At 41.8% G+C, this 26988-nt stretch overlaps 1 protein-coding gene across 8 annotated transcripts in view; it reads left to right on the top strand.

Moving 5' to 3' along the window:
* The window catches only part of LOC104610895 (DNA polymerase I A, chloroplastic/mitochondrial-like), a 56671-nt gene that overhangs the window by 24362 nt on the left and 5321 nt on the right, over positions 1-26988 (top strand). For 5 of the 8 annotated variants that reach the window (XM_019200026.2, XM_088894557.1, XM_010277736.3 and 2 more), the window contains 4 exons: positions 9887-10355; positions 12355-12450; positions 21580-21672; positions 21758-21952. In XM_019200026.2, coding sequence (XP_019055571.1) covers positions 9887-10355; positions 12355-12450; positions 21580-21672; positions 21758-21952 — 853 coding nt within the window. The remainder of the gene's footprint in view (positions 1-9886; positions 10356-12354; positions 12451-21579; positions 21673-21757; positions 21953-26988) is intronic. The other 3 variants (XM_010277738.3, XM_010277739.3, XM_088894560.1) reach the window with 3 other exon arrangements.

Raw genomic sequence — 26988 nt, 5'->3', positions numbered from 1 at the left:
CACGTTATTATGTGACAACTTACTTAATCTTATTAATTATGGGCCTTAGGCCCATTTCCTTTAAAGGCTCACGATCCAAGATGTTGCATGGCCAACATAGGCTTGATTTGTATGGCGTGGGACCCCACAATGACCTCATATAAGTCTACATGGGTTCGGCCCAGCCTCTGTGAAAGGCTTGGCCGAATTCACTACTAAACGCAGTGAACCCCTGAGCACGTCACTATGGGCTCAATATGGGTCCAACATTTACACTTAAATGATCATTGAATTCAGCCATCCTATGAAGACCCAAGGATAATGAACTTATGTAAGATAAAGCCCATTAGGTAATCAACCCTTAATGGTTTCTTACACTTAACCTCTCGGCCCATAATGATCACAACACTACCTGATAGGGAATGACCTCTCCTCTTGTTGCAAGGTACAATGTTACACTCTCTGCTCGGATGGATTCCATGAGTAAAAACCTTTTGCAAACAATTTTCATAAAACATTATATATATATATCATATAAATATATATTTTGCAAAACCAAATCTCAAACACAGTTGAAATCCACTACCGACAATTTAGGTTTCCATTAGAGAGAGTGTAAGCCCCATCATTCACTCAGATGAATTCTTAGACTGGTCTAACATACTCAGGTTTTTGACCATTGATGGATCTTATTGATTGGCATATCAAAGACAATCTAATCCAGCACCTAGTGTAGTACCATAATCAAGTCTAGGGGTTGTGTAACTTTCCAGTTCTGCCCATCAATCTCCAAGGTCCAGGGCATATCTGGAAAATGGTTCGGGATTAGTGTTTCATCCAAACACACATTGCATGTGCTTTGGGTCTAACCCTAGTAGATGAGGCAAGCTGCCCCAACTTCTTTAGCAGCACATCAGTGTCAGCCTTGGCAGGATAAACTCCCCAAGTCTATCCATTGGCTGAGAACATTCTAAACTAACATGAGTCTCATAAGTGTCCAGTTCAAGGGGTAATTTCACAGAAACATACCGATATCAATATGAAACAATAATGCACTTTTATTTATTTACAATAAATGTATTTGTACATCAATTTGATTGGAGCTAAGGGCATACATTGTCTAACAAAACCAAGGTTTTTGAAAGAAGTGATGTTTGTATTTGTTGAAGTGGAATTTAGATTTTGATATAATTTAATTATCAATCCTTGATGGTCGGCTGTATTTCTAGAAATAGGGACTACACACCAGGTTACATCTAATTTTTTTTCCTTTATTTTATTTTATTTTTTATGAATAGGGTCTGCTTGTTGGTCCATTAAGTTAATAAGTCCCATTGACTTAATAAGGGAAATTAAATGGTCCCAAGTAGAAGAGTCAAGTTCATGGATTTTGTTTCTTTGTATTCTATTCCAAGGGGTTGAAAATTGGTGGTAGGCTATGCCCAACATAGAAAACATGTCGTCGAGCAACTGGTGGCACCAGAAGATGGTATGATTACTTCAAATTATGATGACTTTTGCATTAGATGACCCTGGTCCTTCCAGCATAGGAGGATATTCTCAGAGAAAATTCTGGTACCATTCTTTTGAGTTTCTAAGGGCCCATTGGTGAAAGAAACTCTCTTAGAGCAGAATTTCTAGCTCTCTTTTTTCAAGGCTTCAAATTTGGCCTATTCATCACTGCTAGGTAGTCATTGATTGGATGGTTTCAGCAGGAGAAGGTCCTCGGGCACTTAAATTTGCCACCAGAGGCAAAATCTATTGTGTCACTATGAAGTATGTGCATCTTGTTCAAGTGGGTTCCATGATCAGCAAATGTTTAGGCAGACCTACCAGCCAGAGGAGGGGGTAGGGCGATCAAATCTTGTGCATGTGTGTGTGGGGGGGCAGCTCTGGGCCTTGGGGTGAGCAGCAATCCAAATGTAATAGCTTTTTTTGTTCTTGTTTCTATTCAGTTCAGCTTATTGCTGTTTGCACATTTATATGTATTTTCCCTTGCTGCAAGATCCCTCAGTGGTAGTAATCACCTCTCTTTTCCTCATTCTAGAAAATTGATGACTTTTACTTATATTAAAAAAAAGTCCAAGAAGCATTGCTGAACCTTGTATTATCAAATTGTATCTCAGTCTTTATTAGGCAGTTTTCATTCTCATGAAAATTCGTCGCATTTGAAATGTTGGTTGCAGGATAAATGTTTTTGGGCTATTGGCCACCACAAGAGCTTTTGAATTGGTTCTTTGTGCTTCTAAATTGCACCTCAGTTTTTGTTTTAAGTGGCAGATGATTGCTGAAAACAAAGAGTGGTGTTACTGTTTTTTTTTTTTTTTTGATCAATAACACTTTCATTAATTCATCAAGAAAATTTACAAGTGGAAGACAAACACACTTATCTTCCAAGAGTCACAAAGAACTTCAAGAAAGGAAAGAAGAAAATACAAAGATACAAGGACACTAACATTACAACTTAGCCCAAAACAAGGAATCCCTTTCTGCCCCTTGTTTTGCTAAACCGTCAGCTAGGGAATTAGCTGATCTCTTAATCCAACATGTCTTAACTTCTATTTCCCGCACCAGCCATTTGAATTTCCGCTTCTCATTGTTATACTTCCAAAGATCATTTTGTTCTTTGGTCAGCCACCCTATCACCACCTCTGAATCCCCTTCAATTATAAGTTTCTTGATGTTCAATTCCTTCGCTTTCCGGGCTCCTTCCATAACTGCACATATCTCAGCTCTAAGGGAGTCATCCACTCCAATTGGGCCTGAGAACATAGCAGAGATGACCCCATTTTCATCTCTAAAAACACCCCCGATCCCTGATTGTCCCGGGCTTCCCCTACTGCATCCATCAAAGTTTAATTTCAAGAATCCACTAGGTGGGGGGGTCCAAGCCACGCTCATTACTGACTTGGTCTGCGTGCAACTTGCAATTTCACCCCACTTCCTCAACATGTCATCCACAGTGTAATCTGTGAATATTTCCAGAGATTTCAACCACTGTACCGCCCTAAGCTGTATGATAGCCCTCAAATCTGCTGTCCCTCTCTAAGTTTCTGAGAATATCCTGAAGTTCCTTTCTTCCCACAGTGTCCAACATACTGCAGCCCTTAGTCCTCTCCACATTGTCCTTCCCCTTTTTAACCGCCACCTGAAGAAGGAGGGGGCGAAAAGGCCTTGCATGTCTGATGGGGGATTCCAGCTGCATCCAAATAAGGAGAAAGCCCAATCCCACAATGACCTCGCGAAGTGGCACGACACCATTAGGTGAAAACCAGTTTCCCCATCGGCTTTACACAGAACACACCACTGAGGTGACAAGCAAGTATTGGGTCTCTTCTTTTGGAGTAGATCACCAGTGTTGATTCTTTCCAGATAGGCTTCTCAACAAAAACTACCAACCCTAGGAGGTATAGCTCTGCACCAAACCTCACCAACAGGAAAAGGGAACTGGGTAGGACTGGTGGACTGACTTAAGACTTTGAAGAACGAAGCACAAGAGAAAATGCCATTGGGGTTAGGTGTCCAAATTCTAGAATCCGCTCTAGTGGGGTCTAAGACAACATTATCAAGAAGTGCAAGAAGGCTCGAAATACAGTCGAAGTCCGAATCCCTCAAATCCCTTCTTAGACCCAAGTTCCACCCAATCCCAGAAGTGGAAGAGGACGGGGTGGTGAAAGATGAGATCAGCTCATTTTTCAAATCAGAAAGAGCGTACAAAGACGGAAACTGATCCTTTAGAGGAGCGCTCCCCACCTAGGTTTGTTCCCAAAATTTTATGGAGTTACCGGAATTCAAATCATACCTGATATTAGGAATGAAAACTAGTAGCAGGTCATGAATGGCTTTCCAAGGAGAATTGCTTGTGATCCTAGCTCTGATTCCAGCGTCCCATCCGTTGTGCTCCAGCCCATGAATACTTGCCACTATTCTAGCCCATAGCTTCTCCTTCTCCATAGGAAACCTCCACAACCACTTCCCCAGCAGAGTCATATTCCTTCTCCTAATACTCCCCAGCCCCAAACCACCACACGACTTACTCCTACACACTATTTCCCAGCTAACTCTATGATCCCTCTTCTCTTCTCCCGACTCCCACAGGAAATCTCTCATTAACTTCTCTAATCTGTTAGCAATCTTCACTGGGATTTTAAACACCGACATGAAGAAGATGGGTAAGTTAGCAAGCGTGGCCTTAATTAATGTAATTCTCCCGCCAAGAGAGAGGTAATTCTTTTTCCAGGATACCAATCTTTTTTCAAACCTTTTCCATCACCGGATTCCAGAAGCTCTCTCTCTTGGGATTATCACCTAATGGTAATCCTAAATAGTTCAGAGGCCACCCCGTGACTTCACACCCCAGAACTTCAGCACTCTCCCTAATCTCTCCCTCCTCCAAATTCACCCCCACTACACAGCTTTTCCCAAGGTTAACCTTCAAATTGGACAGTTGCTCAAACAGTTGTATCACCGACTTTAAATTCCTGATAAACCTCACATTATCATCTTCACAAAACAGAATCGTGTCATCAGCAAACTGTAAATGTGTGAGGGGGGTTTCCATCCTCCCAACCCTCCAGCCTCTAATGAGCTCCCTAGAATCTGCTTTGTGAATCAATTTCCCCAAAACCTCCGCAATTAAAATGAACAAGAAAGGAGAAAGGGGGTCTCCTTGTCTTATACCCCTACTGGCTGGAAAGAAATCTACCACTATCCCATTCACTAGCACTGAATAATGACAATTCCGGACACAGCCCATGATCCACTTGCTCCATCTAGCCCCAAACCCGAATTTGGTTAAAACTTTCCTCAAGAACTCCCAGTCCACCAGGTCATAAGCCTTTTCCAAGTCCAGCTTACAGACCACTCCCTTCTTCTTATCCCTCTTAAAGTTCTCCACACTCTCATTAGCAGTTAAAATCTGGTCTATAATTTGTCTTCCACTCACAAAAGCTCCTTGATAGTGTTCAATGATATCCGGAATTACCTTCTTCAACCTCAAAGACAACACTTTTGCAATGATCTTGTATAAGCTATTCACCAAGCTTATTGGCCTAAAATCCTTCGGGTGGGATGCATCTTTCTTTTTGGGAATTAAGGCTATAAATGTAGAGTTCACACCCGGATTGACAATTCCTCTCTTGAAAAACTCCTCAAACACCCGCAAGAGATCATCTTTCAAAATATCCCAACAATCCTGATAAAAAGCCATTGTAAACCCATCCGGCCCTGGAGCTTTTGTTCTATCCATAGAAAACATAGCCTCCTTAATCTCTTCTATATTAAAGCTTCTTTCCATCCTTCTCCTGTTCTCCACCCCTACATCTGGCCAATCCAAACCTTCTACCTACACCCTTCTACTCACAGGCCTTCTTAGAATAGATTTGAAGTGCTCCCCACAGGCCCTGGCAATCTCCTCTTGCTGTACTAACTCAACTCCATCTATTACCAATTTGGAGATAAAGCTCTTCCTTCTCCTGCCATCTGCTAGAGAGTGGAAATACCTAGTGTTTCTATCTCCCTCTTGCAGCCATTTACACTGAGATTTTTGCCTCCAACTAATTTCCTCCTTGTGCAGGCAATCCTCTAACTGTCTTCTCAATTCTCTTCTGAGGTCATTGTCTTCCTCTCCAAATTCTCCCCATTCCTCTTTAAAGTCAAGGCTTTCAATCTTCTTCATCAAGTCTCCCTTTCTTTCTTCTGTCCTCCCGAACTCCATCAAGTTCCACTCCTTAATTCTTGCTTTCAAGAATTGTAATTTCTTATGGAATTTTATCCCCTCCCACTCCACCGACGGGTTACACTCATGCCACTACTCCCTCACTTTGTTAGTAAACCCTGGATGCAGTAACCACATATTTTCAAATCTAAAGGGAGTAGGACCTCCACACCTTCTTTCCTCCTTGCATAACACTATGGGCCAGTGATCCGAGGTCACCCTTGGGAGAACTCTAGCATTCAAGGTTCCCCAATGTTCTTCCCAATCCAAAGAGAACAGGAATCTATCTAGCTTAGAGCAAATGGGTCTAGATTGGAGATTTGACCATGTAAATGCCTTATGCGCTAGGGGAATCTCTTTAAGCTCAAAGGCATCCACAAAACTATTAAACTTCCTCATGCTTTTTGTCACCCTCTGGTTAATCTTATTGGACTCTTCCGAGAACCTTATCACATTGAAGTCCCCACCCATGCACCAAGGCCCATCCCACAACCCTCTAACATCAGCCAGTTCCTCCCACAGCTCCTTTCTCTCTCTGTAATCATTCGGTCCGTAAACATTTGTGAGCACCCACATATAATCATCCTCTTGCTATTTAAACTTCATGGAAACCGAGTACTTTCCGATCAACTCCTCCATCCCTTCAACCACATCCCTCTTCCACATTGTTACAATCCCCCCGGAAGCACCCCACGATGGAGCCGCCACCCAGCTAATCCCCCTGGCTTTCCATAAACTCCTTGCCCATTTGTCACTAAACTCCATTCTCTTAGACTCTTGCAACATCACAATATCTGGGTCATACCGTCTTATTACCTCTTTTATTGTTGCTCTCTTCTTCGCACTCCCAATTCCCCTCACATTCCAACTAAGAATCTTCATTCCGCTTCTTTTTACAAACCCCTTGCCACCTACCCGCTACTTTCCCCCTTTCCTTCTATCTCCTTTTACCTCGAGCTTGTTGTCTCCTTCTACATCTCTCTTTAGTTTCTCTACTTCACTCAACCTCCTCTTCTTTGTTATGATCTGCATCTTCCTCTTCTGTAAACTTTCTTTCAACTCGTTCAAATCCTCCAGCCTATAGCCCAACTTCCCTACAAATTCTGCAATCGTGTCTTCTCTCATCGATTCCACCACCCCTACCCTTCCTACAGAATCCCCTTCATCTCTATCCACCTGCCTTTCCTTCCTCTCCTCTATTCCCACCTCAGTTCTTTCCTCTCCAACCTTCCTCCCCTTACTGTTACCTCCCTCCTTCCTTGCTTCCTCCCCGTAAACCTCTCCATCTCTACCCTCATTCCTGTCCCTCTTCTCCATTAACCCCTCCTCTCTTCCTTCCTCCCCTTCCCTCCTCCATATCAGCTGCCCTTCCACATCCTTAAACACTCTTTCAATGATTTCCCACACTTGTCCACTTCTATACCTTTCTTCCCGCGCCTCCCCACAATCCTTCCTTCCCCTCTCCCCCTCCTCAGAGAGCCTGCCTACTAACTCGGCTGCATATTCATGGGCTACAGGACATGGTACAGGAATGGAATCTGGAACCAAAGACACAGGAGACACATTAGTAGCACAAACCGAAATCACATGGTTACCTGGGACTGAAGGACAAGCTAGAATAGGACTGCTCCCGGCCTCCTTCTCTTGTTCCGAAGGTTGGTAAACAATTATCTTCCTGAGTTGGTTGGGAAGTACTTCTGTCCTTTGGTCAACTTGGTGATCTTTCCACTCTACCCCTGGGTCACCTCTATATAGCATATTCCTGCTCTGCTTCCGGTTCTCCCGGTTTTCCCCTTCTGATAAACCTTGCGCACTGTGGTCTTGGGAATGAGATAATCCGATTGCAGTCTTCACCCTGGAATAATCTTGCAATATTCCACCCTTCCATATCATCTCCAGCACACCTGCCTTCATCGTTTACACTGCCCACGCTAGAGCCATCGACAGAAAAGTCCTCCGGTTCACCATCGTCTTCACCGCACTGCACCCACCCTTCAAACTTCTCTTTCTTCTCTTCAGATCTTCCCCTAGTGAAACTTAGCTCCGGCCTCTCTGAGAAGCCTCGCACGGGGCTAAGCTCCTTCAAGCTACGTCGGGAGACCCACTGTAACGCCCTCTTCTTTTCTGGTTTCCGACGCTGCGCGCATTCTCCCTTTTGGCTCGTGGCTGGGGACGATGATAGACCGAAACCGAAGTCTATCATAGTTGAAACCCCAGTCACGTGTTGCTTTAGTGGCTCACGCGCCTTATAAACAAACTGGGTCGGGCCCGCTGGCCTGTTTGGGCCTTTAAGAATGCCATTAGCAGCCCACCTGGGCTTTTGCTTTGGCCCATTTGTAAGCACCCGCGGGCTCACGTGATTTTTAATAAGGTCATGCGCTTCCAGCCCCGGCCCCGGTTTGGTTCTAACAGGTTTAAGTTCAAGTCTTCCTTGGCCCAACCCCTTTTCCCTGTTCAGAACAGTCTTGGCGCCAGTTACAACCTGTGCAAAGGTCCTGCCACCCTCCAGACTGCTCACTTCTTCCACACGCGAAAATCCCACCCCCTGCCTACTACCCTTTTGTTTCTCCAGCAAATGTTTTTCCATTTTAGTGAAAGTGCTTTTCTGGTTTGAATTCTCCAACCCTTTCTTGCCACGCAGCTCTTCTTCTTCAACCTTCTCATCTCCCTCCTTACGAGCCTCTTTCCAGAGCATCGATTCAGTGGATGAAGCCAGCCACACTGAGTAGCACTGCCTTTCGACAAGCACCTCTATCTTCCGAGGTATCTCCTCAGGTTTTACTCCATTCAATAAAATGGAAGCTGAACGAAGGTCTCCCCAAAAGGCCCCTCCTAGTGATCCTCCACACATCAAAGCAATGGCTTCAGCAGTTTCTTGCTTCCACAAAAGAAAGGGAAGACCTAACAGACGCACCACCACTCCATCTTCAACAAAGAAGTCTTTGGAGTTTGATCCCGGACACCATCTTGATACTGTGAAATTTCCATGCTTAGCTTGGATGTTTAAAGCCTCCACTTCTACTCTGTTCTCAAGCAAATCCAGCAAAGCCTTGTTCTTCTCAAAGGATGTTAAAATAAATGTGCTCTTCAACTTTAACCTTGCTGTTAACATATCTGCAGCTTTCCTCCAGTCAAGAATGGGAGCTGAAGCTTCAACTATCAATTTACTTTCCCAATCCCCTCTCTGTATGTTTACTCCCATTCTGAAATTACCTGCCCCAGCTAACACTAAAGGAGTCTCTTGCTTAGTCTTGTTCACCAAACTACAAGACCTGCTTATCTTCCTTTTAACTAATGCTTCTCTTTTTACACCCATGCGTTTCAGCAGTTCACATAAGGCGTCAAGAACTGCCTTCCAGCCCTGACTCTTCCTTCCTTCTTGAAAGCAGATCATCTGCTTTCTACCCTTGCCAAAAAATTCTGTCAAGGAGATAAAATAACCTTTAAGGTTTCTCTTACACTCTACAACAACCCTTCTTCCAGATTCTGAGAAAAGCTCTTTCCAATTATTTTGCTTGCCTTTGTTACTTGCACCTTCCACAAACTCCTTGAGCCCTTCAATTACCCCCAGTCCTTCTAGCAGCACCATCCCTCTCTTTGCTTCCCTGATCTTCAAGCTCAGCTGACCATTTATTCTCTGTTCCTCAAATAGGAGTTCCTTAGATTCAATCTTCAAAACTTTTTTCAACGGCCTACCTTCACAAATTCTCCCATCTCAGCTCCTCCCCCTCTCCCCCTCTCACCCTCTCAGCAACCTTCTCTTTGCTTCACCCTCTCACCCTCTCACCAACTCAGACAAAGGCACCAGATGAAAACACAGTTCCTTTCCCTCTCACCCTCTCTCCCTCTCACCCTCTCAGCAATCTTCTCTTTGCTTCACCCTCTCCCCCTCTCAGCAACCTTCGTTAACTTCTAAATCCAAAACTCTAGAAAAATATCCATTTTTTTACTCCCCAATTCTACAAAGATATATATTTTCTCTATTTCCCATAGGGCTCCTCCAACCCACTGTACTAGTGGTGTTACTGTTTTCGTTTGCATATTGAAGCTTGAAAGTGATAGTTTGTTCATAACAATTTCTTTTCTTCTTTGTATTTTTCCTACTGCTCTTGAAATGTATTTCATCCTTTTACCAATTACTTTTGAGACACATTTACTCATTTATATATATCTTATTCTTTTCCTTTACAGAAAGAACCCTGATGAGTCTCTTCCACTGGAGAGGACTTTTAGAGTGCTTAATGTTGATAAAGTGACTCAAAAGGGCAAGAAGGCGCCCCCAAAATATCGTAATATCACACTATGTAAACTTGGGAATGAAATGCAAACTGAGATGTACACGGCTACAGGTTGGCCTTCAGTTAGCATGGGTGCTCTGAAAAACCTTTCTGGAAAAGTCTCAGCAGAATATGACTTCACTGATTATAGCTCTCAATCATCTGAAAGTAATGATATTCTACCCGAACAAACAGTCAACGAAGTTGAGAAAAGAAAAGGTACCTCTGTGAGTGAAGAGGAAACAGATATATCTGCTTATGGAACAGCTTACACTGCATTTGGAGGGGGGAAGGAGGGGAGGGAGGCTTGTCATGCCATTGCTGCTTTATGTGAAGTCTGCTCTATAGACTCTTTGGTTTCCAACTTCATCCTTCCATTGCAGGTTGTTTCTTCTACCATATTATACTTTCCAGTTACGTAGTTTATTATTCAGATCCCTGTATGGTTCCTTCACTTGACTGAGAGGAAACTTGAATTCTTATTGGTTGACATTCTTGTTAATTCACTTTTGCTTTGACCAAGGGGATAGGACTAATTCAGGCTCAAGCATGGCATCATATTTCAGTGGGAACATGCATTCATAGAATCACTTTATATGTATAGGAACATATGCCTGTTGATGAAAATAAAAATTCATGGCAGTACAAATCTGGAAAGGCCTGTCTTTTGACCACTGAATAAAAAGGGATCAGCGATGGTGTAGTGTGACGTGCTGGAACAAAAACAAGAGTACAAAGCATGCTACTTTACCCCCTCTATCCTAATATGTACCCCCTGGGGAACCTATCTCTAGTCTGATGCAGGATGGGCATGTAAAATAAGATAAAGAGAGAATAAGTAACCTTAGAATCAGCACCTAGAAGATTCAACAATTTCAACCCATGATCGATCTGGCTGACCTGTCACTGGGCCAGGTTTCCGGGTCTGTTTAGCCCCAAAGCATTTTATTTTCGAAAAAGGCCCAAACCATTTATTGGAAAAAAAATGTTGACTCAGTCAAGGACCTGGTGAACTGGCTGGTTGAACTGTCGAACTGTTTGACTCAGTCAGCAGGTCATAGACACAGGTTAGACGTTAATTCTCTCTTTTCTGTTTTTTTTTTGTATTTTTATCCATTTCCATTATTAGTAATAGTAATTCTTATTTATCACACTTTAATATGATGAATATATATATATATATATATATATATATATATTAGAGACATGCCCAATTTTTCTGCATATTTATCTATTTTCTATATTTTTTATTATTTGATTTTTGATGCTAGGGGTAATCCATTTAACCTGGATGATTTAACTTCTGACCCACTGCGTGGAGGGAAAAGCAGTTCTGTTTTTAGGTCACATTTAAAACACTGAGAGGGATCGAAACCATAAAGAAAATTCGGCATTAGCACCAAAGAAAATTAAGCTAAAGGCAAAATTATATTTCAAATGTTATCCTCTTTTGGAGCAACAATATGAACCTTATGTACACTTATTTCCATAATCGAAAGATGTCTAATAACTCCAATTCATACCTCGGTCTAGTTGGACTGACTTCAAGCTGACTATGACTCCTATAAACCTTTTAAAAATTGACTTTTGTCCAAGCACAACTTTTTTTGGTGAATGATTAGGCAATTTTATTAAAGAGAGTCAACCTTGGAGGAGGCACGAGATACTACCTCCCCAAAGGTATGAGTACAAACCCAAGCACTGTGAAATTATAAATTAGCCCAATACAAAGATACCCGAGAAACCCCTAGCTTAGCCAAAGAGTTGACAAAGCATAGCTACCTTCTGACCCATTGGAAATTGACTGTCATGCTTGTAATCCTTTTTACTTTCCTCAGAAGATTCCTGTAGCCCCAAGTGACAGTGTCTGAATTCTGCAACCAACTAACTATGACCTTGGAATCACCTTCAACTACCAGATTTTCCACTCCAAGTCGTCCAAGCACAACTTTGACATGAATTTCTAGCAAGGAAATATTACCTACAAAAATAAATCTTAATACTACTAGAACTCTAACTTAAAACTCAAAATAACAAAAAAAAAAAAAAAATCCTACCACAGTTTCATTGGATGTCTGTAAACCAGCCATAAGCCCATAACTTCCTTATTTCATGTCTATGTCACATGATGTCTTTCTGGAAGCATTGATTGAAAACAAAATTTAATACAGGCAGAATGGGGGTGAGCCTTGATCAACGACAAGGTGCAGAGCCAATTATATTTCGGTATTTTGAGACAGCTTTCTCCATCTCTCTTAGACACAACAGATCTTAACCCTTGTAATTTCCCTTTTTCTCTTGTTTCTTATGCTTGTTTAAGCAGGAAGTTTCTGACTTCCAATCTATGAGGTGGTTGGTCATGATTCTTTCCTGTGGTTGCAGGGTAGTCACATATTAGGCAAAAATGGGCGTGTCCATTGTTCCTTAAATATCAATACTGAGACTGGACGTTTGTCAGCAAGGAGACCAAATTTGCAGGTTGATTGTTTCTCTTGCTTATCACTTCTTGCCATATAAGATGTTGGTAAATTCTAAACATTTTTTTTTGATCAATAGCTGTGAATTATATTAATTAAGATTAAGAAAAATTACAAAGCAAGGGGGCTAAACAATCTTAGCTCCCGAGAACAACCATTGAACACCAAAATACAATTACAATACGGCCCAAAATATAGAGTTTCTGTTCACCCCTTGCCTAGCTAGACCATCTGCCAGTGAGTTTGCACTTCTCTTTACCCATTTGTACTGAATTTCAACATCCTTAGTCAGCCACTTAAATTTTCTCTTTTCATTGCTGTAATTCCATATCCTAGAGTTATCCTCTTTTAACCAGTTCACCACAACTTCAGAGTCTCCTTCTATGATCAGCTTACTAAATTGCATATCCTTGACTCTTTGTACCCCTTCAAGAGCTGCAAGTATCTCAGCCCTAAAGGAATCTCCTTCCCCTATTAGTCTAGAAAACATAGCTAACAGATTCCCATGTTCACCTTTTATTGCTCCCCCTGTTCCGGATGGCCCTGGATTACTCATACTGCTGCCATCAAAATTCAGTTTAATAAAGCCATGAGGTGGAGGAATCCAACAAGAGTTTGATGCCTTCTTAGCTGAAGCTAATTTTGCAATCTCCTTCCAGTTTCTTAGCATCTCATCTACTGAGAATTCTGCAAACAATGCCAAAGTTTTCAGCCAATGTATCACCCTAATATGGATGACCTCCAATATTACTTCCAAGCTTCTCTCCTTTTCTGAGAAGATCCGTGAGTTTCTCTCCTCCCAAACAGTCCAACAAACTGCAGCCCTCATACATCTCGACATAATATTGGCCCTTTTTGTTGGCCAACTCGGCATGGAACTGAATAAACTTTGCACATTCAAAGGGGGGGTCCACCTGCACCCAAAAAAAGTACACCATTCCCAAATGACTTTAGTAAACTGATAGGAAATTAGTAAATGGTATCCAGATTCACCATCAACTTTATAGAGAGCACACCAGTGAGGACACAAACAACTATTGGGTCTTTTTCTTTGAAGTAAATCTCCTGTATTAACTCTTTCCAGAAAGGTTTCCCAACAGAAACTCCCAACCTTTGGAGGTATAGGAAGACACCACACCTCTATAACAGGGAAGGACAAACCCAAAGAAGAAGGTTGTGCTAGGGCTTTAAAGAAAGAAGAACATGTGAAAGAACCCGAGGGGGTAAGTGTCCAAATTCTACTATCTGCCTTTGTTGGCTCTAGGAAGGCCCCTTCAAGGATGGATAACAAGGATAAAATACAATCAAAGTCTGTGTCCCTGATTTCCCTTCTAAAGCCCAAGCTCCAGTTGAACCCAAAAGCTGAGTTAGAAGGAACAAGGAAGGAGGAAACTGGTTCATTTTTAAATGTGGAAAGAGTGAAAAGACTCGGTAATTGGTCTTTTAAGGGAGAATCCCCAATCCAAATATGTTCCAAAAAATTGATGAGATTGCCTAAGTGCAAGTCATACCTGATCCATGGAGAGAACAATGGCAAAATATCTTGAATAGCTTTCCAAGGTGCTGCTCTTGTAGTCTTTGCTAGAATCCTAGAATCCCATCCATTGTCTGCTACCCCATGAAGACTACCCACTATCTTCACCCAAAGTTTATCCTTCTCCAATGAAAATCTCCACAACCATTTCCCTAGTAGTGCCAAGTTCCTATTCCTTATGTTCCTAATACCCAAGTCTCCCTCCCTCTTGCTCCTACAAACCATCTCCCACCTAATCTTGTGGTCCTTCTTCTCCTCCCCCGGCTCCCAGAGAAAGTCTCTCATTTGTTTTTCTAATCTACTAGCCACCATAATTGGAATCTTAAAGACTGATAAAAAGTAGACAGGAAAGTTAGCTAATGTAGACCTGATTAAAGTGATTCTCCCACCAAAAGACAAATAATTCTTCTTCTAAGTTGCTAGTCTCTTTTCAAACCTCTCCACAACCGGAACCCAAAACTCATCTTTCTGAGGGCTATCTCCCAATGGCAAACCAAGGTAGTTTAAGGGCTGTTAGCGTAGGGGTATTTCTGTCTTTATACCTAGATTAATGTTGCTGATCTGTAATGTTGTGTTGGAACCAATGCTCCTAACTTAAGTAAGGGCACATAGGTCTTTTCAATTATTTTTAATAATATAAATATTGCCTGGCCGATTGGGAGATGTCATGAGTCTTCCAGTTCGAACCAGAATTTCTCTCTTCTCTCTTTCTCTCTTTCTTCCACCTTTCTCCTTCTACATAACTGATCTTAGACAGATAGTTTTCTAAGGCAGAACCGAATTATAACATGGTATCAGAGCTACATTGAATTTGCCTAGATTTCTGCTTGCCTAGGTTTCTATTCTCTGCGCACCCTATCTAGGGTTTTTCCTCTTTTTTCTGCATTCGATTGGAGATAAGGGAAAGGGCTGAAAAGGAGTGATCGCCCTCTTCCCTTGGAGGTTTCTATGCCTCCAGTCGGGTTGTATGTGGTCGGTTGCTATGATTTCTGAGATCGCCCTCTCCTAGTAGAGGAAGAATAGAGGGCCGAATTGTGTGTGCAGTGGCTGTCGTGTGTGGACTGATTTCCTGCTCGTATGGTTGTTACTTCAGTAATAAGGTAAGAGATCTCAGTGAATGATATTTGTTATGGATTAAATAGGAAGTGTGTTTCAGACCATATGCTAGGGTTTCAGACAGTAATGTGCTAGGGTTTATGCTGGTTTCTTTGTGCATTTCGAAGGAAGAGATATGATCATATAGTGGTGAGATTTCAGGTAGTTGTAGGAGTAGGGTTTGTGGTGTAAAGAGCACACTTTTTCAGCAACAAGTGCTGAAATCAGTGTGGCAGGTGTTATCTAGGGTTTGTGGTCTAAAGAGCACACATTCCAGCAACAATAAGTGCCGCAATCAGTGTGACAGGTGTGACCTAGTGGTGTGTAGTGTGCAGATCTCAGTGATAATAGAATTCAGCAAGTGTGCAGAATCAGTGATAACATAATGGGAGAGAATAGTGATTATAAACCTAGTGTGGTGGTGCCTACAGACTACCTAAATGTTCAGATGACCTCCATTAAATTAAATGGAGAGAATTATGTGCCTTGGGCTAAATCCGTCGAAGTCTTTCTGAAGGCAAAGAAGAAGGTAAAACACATCAGAGAGGAGAAACCCTCCTCTGACTCTCACGAGTATGAAGACTGGGAGCAAGAGGATGCTCAGATCATCTCATGGTTGTGGAACAGTATGGAACCCAGGATTAGTGTGAACTTCATGTTTCTTGATACTGCCAAAGATGTGTGGGACCATGCGAAGAAATTGTATTCGGGGCAAGACAATACAACCAGAGTTTATCAGCTGTATCAAGAGTACTTTAACCTGCAACAAGGCAATCAAAGTCTTGAGGAGTACTATGCCAACATGAGAAACATACGTAATGAGTTGAATGTCTATCATCCTCACTTCTGATGTCAAGATTCAGCAACAACAGAGAGAATAGCTTGATGTGATTAGATTTTTGGTGGGACTAAAGTCTGAATATGAACCAGTACAGGCTCAGATATTAGGAGGATCAACTCTTCCCTCCTTAGAAGAGGTATTTGCTCGACTCCAAGAATTTCTATCGGATCTACTGAGAACTCTAATATCTCAGATAGATCTGCCTTTGCTGTATCGAGAGGCCGTGGTGTTAGAGGTGGAGCTAGGGGAGCTTAGTCAGGCCGTGGTGGTGGTAGTGGTTCTGCGTATGGCCGAAGTGGCAATGGTGGGTCTACTCATAATCGTGGTGGTGGTCGTACTGGGGGTAGAGATTCAGGGGGAGCCCGTGGTAGAGGACGTGGCTCAGGAAGTGCACTCATTGTGGTATGGATGGACATACCATCAACTATTGTTATGATCTACATGGTCCTCTCTCAACCTGGGCCAATCATGCCACGACCGATGACTCAAGTTCCAGCTTTAGACAGGAGAATCATTCATCTGATCAGATGCCTCCTACATCCACAGATGGTCCCGTGAAGGAGATGGTGAGTGTTCCTCGTGATGAATATGAGAGGTTTATCCAATCATAGCAGAACATGGCGACTTTCGCTCACTCAGGTATGGCTTGTCTGGCATCCACACCCAATCCCTGGATCATTGACTCTGGAGCCTCCGATCACATGACTGGAACTCCAGGTGTGTTTTCCTCCTTATCTCATTGCTCAACATCACAATCTGTCACCCTTGCTAATGGTTCCACATCCTCAATTTGTGGTGTTGGTAATGTTGACCTAGATCCTGTATCCCTCTCCTCAGTTCTGTATGTTCCTAAATTGCCTTTTAATTGTTAGTAAGCTGACCAAATCACTTAACTGCTCCATTACCTTTTATCCTTCTATGTGTGTTTTTCAGGATCTCAAGACGGGGATGAAGATTGGTGGAGGGCATGAAGCAGGTGGACTATATTATCTTGACGGTGGTGGCGGTAGAACTTCAACAGCTCTCCAGTCATCTCTTTCTCCTCTCCAGTGGCACTGCCGATTTGGTCATTCGTCTGTAAAAGTCTTGAAGTCCTTGGTTCCGTCCTTGAGTCTGCTTTCTGTTTTGGATTGTGAGTCGTGTCAATTTGGGAAACACCATCGTGTTCCCTTTAGTTCTAGGGTTGATAACTGTGTGTCGAGTCCTTTTTCTTTAGTTCATTTAGATGTTTGGGGTCCTTATAAAGTGGTCATATAATGGATACAGATATTTTGTCATTTTTGTGGATGATTTTTCAAGGATGACGTGGCTCTATTTAATGAAAGAAAGAAGTGAACTGTTTACCATTTTTCAGAAATTTTATGCTGAGATTCGTAACCAATTTGGTACCCACATCAAAGTTTTCCGTTCTGATAATGGCCGCGAATATTTATCCTCATCATTTCAGGAATACCTGGACCAACACGACATTATACATCAGACCTCGTGTACCTACACCCCACAACAAAACGGGGTGGCTGAGAGAAAGAATCGCCATCTCCTTGAAACAACAAGATCCCTCATGCATCACATACATGTTCCCAAACCTTTTTGGAGTGATGCAGTGCTTACCTCTTGCTTTCTGATTAATCGGATGCCCACGTTCATCCTTGATGGTCATTCTCCGTTTCAGGTCTTGTTTCCCACTTTGTCTCCGTTTCCTCTTACGTCGAGAGTTTTTGGGTGTGTCTGCTTCGTCCATAATCTGGGTCCCGGGAATGACAAGTTCGATGCCCGTTCTCTCAAGTGCATCTTCCTTGGCTATTCTCAGACCTAGAAAGGGTATAGGTGTTACCATCCTGGTTCTCGACGGTCCTTTGTGTGTGCTGATGTTAGCTTTTTTGAGTCTACTCCGTTCTTTTTGGGGTCCGGTGATTCTTCTTCCTCCTCATCACCTCCTCCTCTTCCACTTCCCGTTGTCGACCCTTCTTTCTTTGTTCTAGCCGTGACCAAATCCTTGCCTCCGGTGCCACCACCTGTTGAACGCCCACCTATTCGTCATGTGTATACACATCGCCCACGCGCACCAGCTACTACTCCGGCTACATCTCCGTCGACGGATCCGGCACCAGACCCGCACTTAGCATCTGAGCTTGATCTACCCATTGCTTTGCGGAAAGGTAAACGTACTTGCACCCTTCATCCCATTTCTAATTATGTTTCTCTTACTCACCTTTCCGCTTCCCATCGCCAGTTTGTCACCCTGTTATCATTAGTTGTTGTCCTTAAAGATGTCCAGGAAGCCCTTGCCTCTCCAGGGTGGTGCCGAGCCATGGAAGAAGAACTCTCAGCCCTTCATCATAATCATACTTGGGACCTCACTGCTCTTCCTCCTGGGATGCAAGCTGTTGGTTGTAAATGGGTTTATACGGTTAAGTATCTGCCTGATGGTAGTGTTGAACGCCTGAAAGCGCGATTGGTTGCAAAAGGGTACTCCCAAACCTATGGTATTGACTACATAGAGACCTTCTCACCGGTTGCTAAGATAGGGTTAGTTCGTGTTATGATCTCTCTTGCAGCCATGTATGAGTGGCCACTATATCAGCTTGATATCAAGAATGCCTTTTTGCATGGTGACTTACTCGAGGATGTCTACATGGAGCAACCTCCAGGGTTTGTTGCTTAGAGGGAGGATGGTAAGGTGTGCAGACTAAGGAAGGCTATATATGGGCTTAAACAGTCTCCTCGAGCATGGTTTGGTAGGTTCAGTGAGGTGGTAAAGAAGTTTGGTATGAAACAATGCAAAATTGACCATTCTGTATTTAGTCATGACTCTCCGGGAGGAAAAATACTGTTGGTGGTGTATGTAGATGATATTGTTATTACTGGGAATGATAACTTTGGTATTGACAGGCTGAAGACTTATCTGCAGGATCACTTTCAGACAAAGGATCTGGGTAAGCTGAAATACTTCTTGGGGATAGAGATAGCAAGATCCAAGTATGGTATTAACCTGTGCTAGAGAAAATATGTGCTTGATTTGCTGAAAGAAACAGGCTTGTTGGGTGCCAAACCAGCTGAAACACCCATGGACACAAATACCAAGCTAAGCAGTGATATGGGTGAAGTGTTTGAAGACCCTGGCAGATACCGACGACTTGTGGGCAAACTGAACTACCTAACCATTACTAGACCAGACATCTTATTTGCGGTTAGTGTGGTAAGCCAGTTCATGCAAAAACCTCTGATTCCTCATTGGAATGCAGTTCTGAGAATTGTGAAGTATCTAAAAGGGGCTCCGGGTCGCGGTCTGATATACAAGAGTGGTGGAAAACTTGAAATAGAAGGGTATTCTGATGCTGACTGGGCCGGTTCTATGTCTGATAGGCGGTCTACTACAGGCTATTGCACGTTTCTGGGAGGTAACCTGGTGACATGGAAAAGTAAGAAGCAGATGGTTGTGGCAAGAAGCAGTGCAGAAGCAGAATATAGGGCTATGGCGCACACCGCTTGTGAATTAGTGTGGCTAAGGAACCTTCTACAGGAAGTAGGGTACAACATTAACACTCCAATGAAGCTCTATCGTGATAATCAGGCTGCAATTCATATCTCCTCTAATCCAGTGTTTAATGAAAGAACCAAGCACATTGTGGTTGACTGTCACTTTGTGAGGGAGAAGGTGCTGAATGGAGAGTTAGACACTACACATGTTAATGCAGGAAATCAGTGGCGACTTATTTACAAAAGGCTTGAGTCGGGGCAGAGTGGACTACATATGTAACAAGTTGGGAGTATATGATATATACTCACCAACTTGAGGGGGAGTGTTAGCTTAGGGGTATTTCTGTCTTTATACCTAGATTAATGTTGTTGATCTGTAATGTTGTGTTGGAACCAACACTCCTAACTTAAGTAAGGGCACATAGGTCTTTTCAATTATTTTTAATAATATAAATACTGCCTAGCCGACTGGGAGATGTCATGTTGAGTCTTCCAGTTCGAACCAGAATTTCTCTCCTCTCTTTCTCTCTTTCTTCCACCTTTCTCCTTCTACATAACTGATCTTAGACAGACAAAACTCTAAGGCAGAACCAAATTATAACAAGGGCCAACTAGAAACTGCGCACTCCAAAATGTCTGCACACTCCGACGTCTCTCCCTCCCCTATATTGACCCCAACTATACAACTCTTCTCAAAATTCACCTTAAGGTTTGACATTTGCTCAAAGAGTTGTATAGTGAGCTTCAGGTTTCTTATCCTATTAAGTTCCCCTCCTTCACACAAGAGTATTGTGTCATCTGCAAATTGCAAATGTGTGAGTGGCACATTCTCTCTTCCAACTCTCCAACCTCTTATCAAGTCCCTGGAGTCTGCTCTAGAAATTAGTCTCCCCAAAACTTCTGCAACCATCGTGAATAAAAAAGGGGAAAGGGGATCTCCTAGTCTTATCCCTCTCAAAGCTGGAAAGAAATCTACCAATGTCCCATTTACTAATATGGAGTAATGGCATTTTCTGATGCAGCCCATCACCCACTTACACCACCTGTTTCCGAACCCAAAGTTAGCCCATCACCCAAAGTTGGTAAATTCTAAACATGTTCAAAGATGTTAACGCCTTTATCTACAAATCATCATCATCTAAACATTTTCCTAGCTATATGGGGTTGGCTAACTTTGTTTGCAAATTTGATCAAGTTTTTAAATCCTTGCAATGTCCTTAATTTTTATCCATGAATAGATTGTACCTTGCTATTAGTTTTTATGCTTTACCCTTCTAATGGTTAACATCACCAAAATACAGAAGTTTCTTTTAAGCTCAAGCCAAAGAACCAAACTATAGTTCAGATGGTCCTCTATGGAAATGATCATCTTGTCTCTAAATTCTGAATCTCATGGAATCAAGATATTCAAGTTTTCCAAATTGAAATGAATCTGGATTCTTCCTTCTTTGAAAGTGATAAGGACTGTGGGTTGCACCTAGGGGTGGATTCGAGCTGAGCCGAGCCGAATATTTGGCTATTCGAGCTTGGCTTGCTAATAGACTATCAGGCTCGACCTCGATTCCAGCTAGAGACTTGAGCTTGAATTCGGCTCGAGTTAAAAGCTCAGAAGTTCGAGCTCGGCTTGAGCACGACAGTGAATTAAATGTTTTATAAAAATAAAAAATTATTTTTTATTTGACATAAAAAATAAGAATTACAAAAGTTAATTATTATTATATAAAAAATTAAAATTATATATATTATTTTTATATGTATATATTAATATACATATATTATTTTTATATTAATTTATATATATACATATTAATATATTATTTTATATACATATTAATATATATACATATATGTATGTATGTATAAGATTGATTAGGCTCGCGAGCCTCACGAGCCAAGCTTTACTAGGCTCGAGCTTGGCTCGACTAGCAAACAAGCCTATATAGTATATACTAGGCTTGAGTTTGGCTCGAAGCTCGGTTTAGACTGAGCTGAGTCGAGCTTGAATAGCTCATGAAAAGCTCGGCTTGTGGCCACCCCTAGTTGCACCATTTGCCCTCAGCTTCAAGTTGGTTTTCCAAATATCCTTATGTCCTCATCCTTGAGATCACAAAGAGAAATTTGTTGTTCCTTTGCCTCCTAGATGTTACTATATTATTGATATTTCCTCCTTTTTCAATCAGAATCAGCCTGCTTTGGAGAAGGACCGCTACAAAATCCGCCAAGCATTTATTGCTGCACCCGGAAACTCTCTCATTGTTGCTGACTATGGACAGGTGTTATATCAACTAGCGACATACTTTTCATGACATTTAATTATTTGATCTCATGATAGAAATATACTTTTTTTTTTAATTACAGCTGGAACTTAGGATTCTAGCACATCTTGCAAACTGTAAGAGCATGTTGGATGCCTTTAAAGCTGGAGGAGATTTCCACTCAAGGACAGCAATGAATATGTATCCACATATTCGTAAAGCAGTGGAGCAAAAACAAGTTCTGCTGGAATGGCACCCTCAAACTGGTGAAGTGAAACCACCTGTTCCTCTATTGAAGGTAAATATATGAAAAACCCCAACTTATCTAAAGAAATGGTTGGCACTAGAGCAACAAATCAATTTATTATCATAGTATGGTATAAGCAGGGTTTTATGTGTTATGCTTAAAATGTAGGAAATATATAATCAGTACGACAGTTTAAGCTACATAAGAGAGGGTGTCCTTTCACCCAAGATACAGAAAACTAAGAAGTAGAGCCCAAAGGATTACAACAATAAAGCCCACAACAACCACTGCCTATAGGCCCCCTGATTAGGTAATGTGTCATCCATCCCATTTGCAGTCCTTATCCAAGTAAATTTAGCATTTAGGTCCCCTGCTAGGTCATCACTTTGCTTGATGAGTCTTTGAAGACACGACTAATACCTGCCATTCTCGGGTTTCCCATAGAACTCCTATTTGAAGTTTAGCTTAATTTTGTTGCTTGCTTGGGGTTTCCACTCCATCACTTTTCTTTCCTTTTCTTTGGAGGAGTGTGCCACTTCATTCCATTCCCTTGCTATATCAATATAAAATTGTGGAAGAGAGAGTGTTTTTACCCAATGTGCCACCTTTACTTTTATAATTGTAGTGATACAGTGGACCAGACATGATGTTTCTTGTTTATGTGGTCCCATAAGTTCAGTCTTATTCTTATTTCTTGTCTTTATACTTGTGCTATTATAGGTAGCAGGGCATTTTTGTCCTTCTACCTAATGTTATGTTGAACATATAAATAATACTGCCTTGGGCGGCAGTAAGTGATTTTGCCCATCACTCTCTTGCTCTTCCTTTGCTCTCACTTCTCCTTCTTTCTTCCTTTTCTCTTCTTCTCTTCTTCTTCTTTGATTTCTGTTTTTATTTTGTACCCAGAAGTTCTGCTAACAGCAGTAACTTCAAGTTGGTATCAGAGCAGGTTTAGGTCTGCTCGTGAATCTCATGTAGGCTCTTCCCAGCTGGCTACATGAGAGTTTGATAGGGCTGGAGTTCTAGTTCTGTTCCTGGCCTGATTCTTGGAGATTGGTGGAGTTTGAAGCCTTGCCCAGGACGTTTCTGTTCTTGGAGTTTTCCCAGCAGTCAGGAAGAATCAGAGAAATTTTTGAGGTGAGATTTAGGGTTTAAATCTCAGTTTGAAGGTGCCGCCCAGAAATTTCTGGGTAGTTTTATTTCTCCTTAACCCTCCAAAGGACTGTTACTGAAGGGTGTTCTTTTCTGAAATCTCTGAGAGGTGCGGCTACCTTTTGGAGTTTACTGGACTGATTAGGGTTCTGAAGTTTCTCTTTTCTGAAACCTCTGAAAGGTGCGATAGTTTTTTTGGGAGTTCACTGGACTGATTAGGGTTTCTGATTACTCTGAGCAGTGTATGGACTGATTAGGGTTTCTGATTTATCTGAGCAGTGTGCTCATTTTTCTGAAGTTTTTTCCTGGACTGAATAGTTGATGTTCTTCTATTCTATCTGTTTTTGTCTTAGAAGGAGAGCTGAGTGGTTTTATTCTTCTTTGTGTTGGTTTCAGCATGGAGTTCTTTGGGGGTGAACAGAAACCTACTGGAGAGGGTGCTGAAAGGGCTGTTAGTATGACTGATAACAACCCTTTCTAGGTTACTACAATCAGATTTGATGGTTCTAACTATTTGGAGTGGTCTCAATCTACCATGATGGCAATTGGAGGAAGAGGAAAGTTAGGCTATGTGACTGGAGATACTAAGGAGCCAGCCAAGGATGACTCTTCCCATTCCAAATGGGTTCAAGAAAATTATCTTGTGATGACATGGCTGTGCAATTCGATGCAGCCCCATATTAGCAGAAATTATCTTTGGGCAAAGACTGCCAAGGATACTTGGGACAATGTGAAAGAAACTTACTCCCAGCCACTTGATGTGGCTAGGGCTTTTGAGTTGAAAATGGAAGTTAACAATCTGAAGAAGGCGGAGAAACCCGTATCAGTTTATTACTCCACTCTGAAATCCCTATGGCATGAGATAGATCACCTTGAAAAATCGAGTGGGTGAGTAATAAAGATGCAGCAACCTATAACAAGTTGGTTGAAAGGAATAGAGCTTTTGAATTTCTTGCAGGTCTGAATTCTAATATTGACATTATCAGACAACAGTTTTTCACTAGGGAAAATGTTACCTTGTCCCAAGCCTACTCTCTGGTACATAGTGAAGAGAGTAGAAGGAAGGTTACGTTTCAAAATTCTCAGACGGAAGTGGCATTAGTAGCTGCAAGACACAAGTATAGTGGTGAGAGGGAGAAAGAGATGAAGAATGAAGGAAAGAAGGGTGTGTTTTGTGAGTATTGCAAGAAACCTAGGCACATAAAAGATACCTGTTGGAAGCTTCACCCGAATCTTGTGCCGGAAAGACTTAGGAATAAGAAAGGGAATGCAAATGCTGCTGTTACATCAGATGGTTCTTCTCTTCAGGGGCCTCGATCCACTTCTTTAGAGGCCATTGCTGCAGTCAGGGCAGAATTGACTTAGTTGGAGAATGAAACCGGAATTGTAGGATCATCTCAGTCTGTCTCTACTACTACTACACCTCGTTCCTCCACATCAACATTTGCCTACTCATGTACAAGAGCCACTGTTTTTCATGCCACTACTCCAGGTAACACTAACCCTACTTGGATTATTGACTCTGGTGCATCAGATCATACGACAAGTTTGTCTTCATTATTTACTTCTTACAATTTGTCTTTAGGCAGGGATAAGGTATCCATAGCTGATGGCTCCCTTGTTCCCATTTCTGGCAAGGGAAACATCAAAATCTCTGATGCCATTACTTTATCCTCAACTTTGCATGTACCCAAGCTTAGCACTGATCTACTATTAGTCAGTAGCCTTACAAAAAGCCAAAATTGCTCAATAACCTTCTTTCTTGACCATTGTATTTTCTAGGATTTGGTAACAAGGAAGGTGATTGGGACTGGCCATGAGATGAATGAAATCTACCTGCTCGAGCACCCCCTGGAAGTGATAAAGGAGTTGCGAAGTCTTTTGTTTCTCAACCTGTGAGTCAGATTATGCTTTGGCATAATTGTTTAGGTCATTTGTCTTTTGGATCTTTGAAAAACTTGTTTCCTACTTTGTTTAAGTCAGTTCATATGTCCTTTTTGAAGTGTGAGAGTTGTGAACTTGCAAAACATTGTAGATCTTCATATTTTTTGAGTAATAAAAGAAGCAATACTCCTTTTGAAATTGTGCATATTGATGTATGGGGGCCATATCATATTCCTGCTATGGGGGGGTACAAGTATTTCTTATTGTTTGTTGATGATTACTCCCGCTTCTCATGGGTTTATCTTATGCATTCTCGAGATGAGTTTCCTACTTTAACCCGTGCCTTCTATCAAATGGTTCTCACTCAATTTGAGGTTAGAATAAAAAATTTCAGATCTGATAATGCCAAAGAATATTTCACTAAACATTTGAATTCATATCTTCTTGAGTATGGGGTTGTTCATCAGAGTACTTGTCCTCATACACCTCAGCAAAATGGGGTAGCTGAGAGGAAAAATAGGCATATCTTAGAAGTTGCAAGAAGTATTATGCTGAATTCTCATGTTCCCATTCGTTTTTGGGGGGATGCTATTAATACAGTTGTGTACTCATCAACCGAATCCCTTCCCATGTTCTGGATATGAAAACTCCTTTTTCATTGTTGTATCCTGAGAAAGATTTGTACGCTATCCCTCTTAAAGTTTTTGGGTGCACTTGTTTTGTTCAAATTCTAGGACCCCATCGTTCTAAGTTTGATCTTAAAGCTGCAAAATGTATATTCCTTGGCTATGCACAAAATCAAAAGGGATATTGTTGCTATGATCCTAGTTCTTGTTCTCGGTTTGTATCCATGGATGTTACCTTTTTTGAGGTTGTCCCCTATTACCCAGGTGTTTCTTTTCAGGGGGAGAATAATGAGAAGGATCGTCCCTGTCTTGGAGTTCCTCAACCTATCCTTATTATTGAAGGAGAGTTGTGTAATGAGGGTACTTGTTAGAGGTGTAGGGAGTTGAGAGTTTACCACAAGAGGTGGAGGCAGGTTGATTTCGGTGCTCATAACTAGTCCAGGCTAGTTCCTCTCCCCTTTGCAATTCTAGATTCAGGTACTTCTCCCTCCTTGCTTGTTGATGCATTACCCTCATCTTCTGAGCCTCTACCCCCTCTAGATGATCTTCACCTTCTCATTGCTGTCCGTAAGGGAAAGCGTTGGTGCACTTCATCTACTGCTCATTGCACATCTCAGTTTATCATCTATGATCATCTTTCACCATCCTATAGGTCCTTCTTGGCATCTATCTTTGCTATACCTATTCCTAGATCTCTACAGGAAGCTCTTGCAGTACCTGAGTGGAAGAATGCAATGGAAGAAGAGATGAGTGCTCTCATTAAAAATAAGACTTGGGAGCTAATTGACAAGCCGGAAGGAAAAAAACTAGTTGGGTGCAGGTGGGTGTTGTGAAGCATAATGCAGATGGCTCGATTGAGAGGTATAAGGCTCGGTTGGTGGCAAAGGGGTATACTCAGACTTATGGCATTGACTACCTTGAAACCTTTGCACCTGTTGCCAAGATGAATACCATTAGAGTTCTACTATCCCTTGTAGCAAATTTCTCCTGGCCTTTGTTTCAACTTGATGTCAAGAATGCTTTCCTTAATGGAGACTTGTAGGAAGAAGTGTATATGGAACTACATCCTGGTTTTTATGAAGTTGCTATAGGAAAGAAAGTTTGCAAATTGCAAAAGGCTTTATATGGTTTAAAGCAATCTCCAAGAGCCTGGTTTGATAGATTTATATTGGCTCTTGAAAGGTTTGGCTATATACAGGCCCACTCCGATCATACTCTTTTCATTAAGAGAAATGGTGCTTCTCTCACCCTTCTTGCGGTGTATGTCGATGACATTGTTGTGACTGGTTGTGATCCTGATGAGATTGATTCTCTCAAACAATTCCTTCATGAGGAATTTGAAGTGAAAGACCTTGGTGATCTACGCTATTTCTTGGGAATTGAAGTGGCCCGCTCTAGACATGGTATCTTTATTTCCCAGAGGAA

This window comes from Nelumbo nucifera, chromosome 1, assembly GCF_055504915.1.
Source record: "Nelumbo nucifera cultivar China Antique chromosome 1, China Antique-T2T, whole genome shotgun sequence".
NCBI classification, from domain to species: Eukaryota; Viridiplantae; Streptophyta; class Magnoliopsida; order Proteales; family Nelumbonaceae; genus Nelumbo; species Nelumbo nucifera.
This window is presented reverse-complemented; position numbering and strand designations above follow the sequence as displayed.